Raw genomic sequence first — 2,603 nt, 5'->3', positions numbered from 1 at the left:
TCTATGATGTAACAGCAAGAAAAAATTTCCCATAGTTAAAGAAAAATTAGGTCTCTATGGAGTTACTTTTTTCTCATAAACGGCATAGCTAGAGGCACTAGACTCTGAAGTATGTTGACTCCCGGTGTAAGTGATTCTTATTCTGCCTCTTTAAAGGAGAAATAACAGTAGCAGAGAATTTTGGCAGTGCTGTAGTCCTTATTAAATAATAAACTACTAAGTATAGTACGAATCTGAGATTGTACTTGCTTCCAACCATCTCTGGAAAAGACACTTGGAAACATGAAATCAGATAATTCTAACTCCTATATTTCATATATATATAAATACATATACATACATACATATATATATATACACCCTTACTTTTTGGTATTAATTTGTATTAAGAAAAAACAAGTTACTTTTAGACTTAAATTCACTCAACAATATTTATTAAGCACAGCATGAAGTAATAAATACAATCTCTGACCTTATAGGGATTACAAATTTGTTGGAGGGAAAAGAGAAAACAAAAGCCAAGAAATAATTGCTGAAGTTTGTTTCTGACACTGATACTAAGGATATCATCAGATGAAGAGTTAAAGAGTTACCTAGAAGAAAGTCATCAGGGAAAACATCTAAGGAGATGACAGTTCATCTGAAAGAAGAAGAAAAAAAAAAGTGCCAGAGAAGAACTCTGGGCAAGAGAATTTCAAGAGTAAGCAGTGTAAGAAAAGCAAAAGCCATAAGCTAGAAAAGGCTTGAATTATTCAAAAGGCAGGAGAAAAATGTAGAGAGAGAAAGAGAAAGTGGGTGGAACCTTGTGAGAAAAGGAATGGAGCACGCACTGCACTGGGAAGGGGGGAGTAACAGGATTACAGTCTTAGCCTAATTTGCACAATTAAATGACGCCAGCGACTACTGTATCCTCAATAGATCTGAATGAATGGGAGGGTAAAAGCACATTGTCCTTGTAAGAAAGAATTGCTCTTAGCATGTAAGCTAATGACCACACAAGGCCCCTTGTTTCATCCACAGTTTCCTCATGGCATTTTTCACCTCCATGTTCCTCAAGGTGTAGATCAGGGGATTTAACATGGGTGCAACGATGGTAAAGGACACAGCCATCGCCTTGTCTATGGGATAGGTGACCACAGGCCTCACGTACAAGAAAATACAAGGCACAAAGAACATGAAGACCACCATGAGGTGGGAGCCACAGGTGGAGAGGGCTTTACGCTGCCCTTCAGAGCTACAGGACTTCAGGGAGCAGAGGATGACCACATAGGAGGTGACGAGGATGAAGAAGATGGCCATACACATCACCCCACTGTTGAGGATAACTAAAAGACCCAGGATGCGGGTGTCCATGCAGGCCAGTTTCAGCAACGGAAACAAATCACACATAAAATGATCAATGACGTTAGGGCCACAGAAGGGAATTTGATACATGAAGAGAAGCTGTACTGTCGCATGGGTAAATGCCCCCACCCATGACCCTCCCAGTAGTAAGCAGCACATCCGAGGCCTCATGATGGTCATGTAGTGCAGGGGCTTACAGATGGCCACGTTGCGGTCATAGGCCATCACGATGAGAAGCATGATGCCCACTCCACCGAAGAAGTGGTCAATGAAGAGCTGGGCCATGCAGGCTTTGAGGGAGATGGCAGTGTTCTCAGAGAGGGAGTCCACAATCATCTTGGGGGCAATGACAGAAGAGTAGGTGACATCCGTGAGAGAGAAGGACATAAGGAAAAAAATACATGGGTGATCTCAGACTCTGACTTTTGACCACAGTTACCACAATGAGGAGGTTTCCCAAAATGGTGGACACATACATGATTAGAAACACCGCAGAGAGTATTTTCCGCAGCTCTGGATTCTTTGCAATGCCCAAAAGAATGAATTCCGTCACATTGTCGGGATTCCCCATTTACTATGGGCTGATGTAAGCTTATCTCTCTGAGCTGGAAAATCTACAAAAGAATATGATTCCAAATTAGCAATTATTATGAATTTTGGATTTTTTTTTTTTTGGACTCTCTCTCACACCCTCTTGACTTACCTTTTCCTTCAGCCATCAGTACAGCAACTAGCTACAAACAATTGGATCCTGATAACAATTTGATCCTTGTCATTCCCTGTATAACACGTCTCACCGGTGTATCTCTTGCCTTTCTGACACTTGCTGCTTGAGACACTTAGAAGACCCTGCTTCATCACCCTGGGATATCAACCATGTGGTGATATGGAGAACTAACATACCTTTAGAAATCCTAGATCACCAGTCGATAGAAGCCAGTGGATAAATGGTAACCAGCCTAGGACAATCTAAGATTCAGATTTGCTCCTCCCCTGTTTCACTCTCCCCCATTCACTGCCTTCATTTTCTCTTCCAAAATGAACTACCAACACACAAGTCCTCTCAGCTTCTGCCTTTTAGGAACCTCAAGCTTGGAAGCTGACCTTAATGTATCACTGGACATACCTGGTAACCTCAGAACATTCTATTTCAGCCCATTTGTTTCATATGCTTATTGATTACTAGAATGTTCTAGTTGAAGAGCCTGCAAAGCAGGTAGGTCATATCCCAAAGGCTCTCCACTTATTAAGAACTATAC

The 2,603-nt window shown here is 41.5% G+C and overlaps 1 protein-coding gene across 1 annotated transcript; it reads right to left on the bottom strand.

Annotated features, from left to right (window-relative positions):
• Positions 1 to 984: 984 nt before the first annotated feature.
• On the bottom strand, positions 985 to 1,915 carry LOC105003908 (olfactory receptor 4C6-like). Its single transcript, XM_010861354.1, is given in 2 exon segments — positions 985 to 1,740; positions 1,742 to 1,915. Coding segments are annotated over 2 exon segments (930 nt in total).
• Between the last annotated feature and the right edge of the window lie 688 nt (positions 1,916 to 2,603).

The sequence above is a fragment of the Bison bison genome, unplaced genomic scaffold (genome assembly GCF_000754665.1).
Source record: "Bison bison bison isolate TAMUID 2011002044 unplaced genomic scaffold, Bison_UMD1.0 scf7180017857776, whole genome shotgun sequence".
Taxonomy (NCBI): domain Eukaryota; kingdom Metazoa; phylum Chordata; class Mammalia; order Artiodactyla; family Bovidae; genus Bison; species Bison bison.
This window is presented reverse-complemented; position numbering and strand designations above follow the sequence as displayed.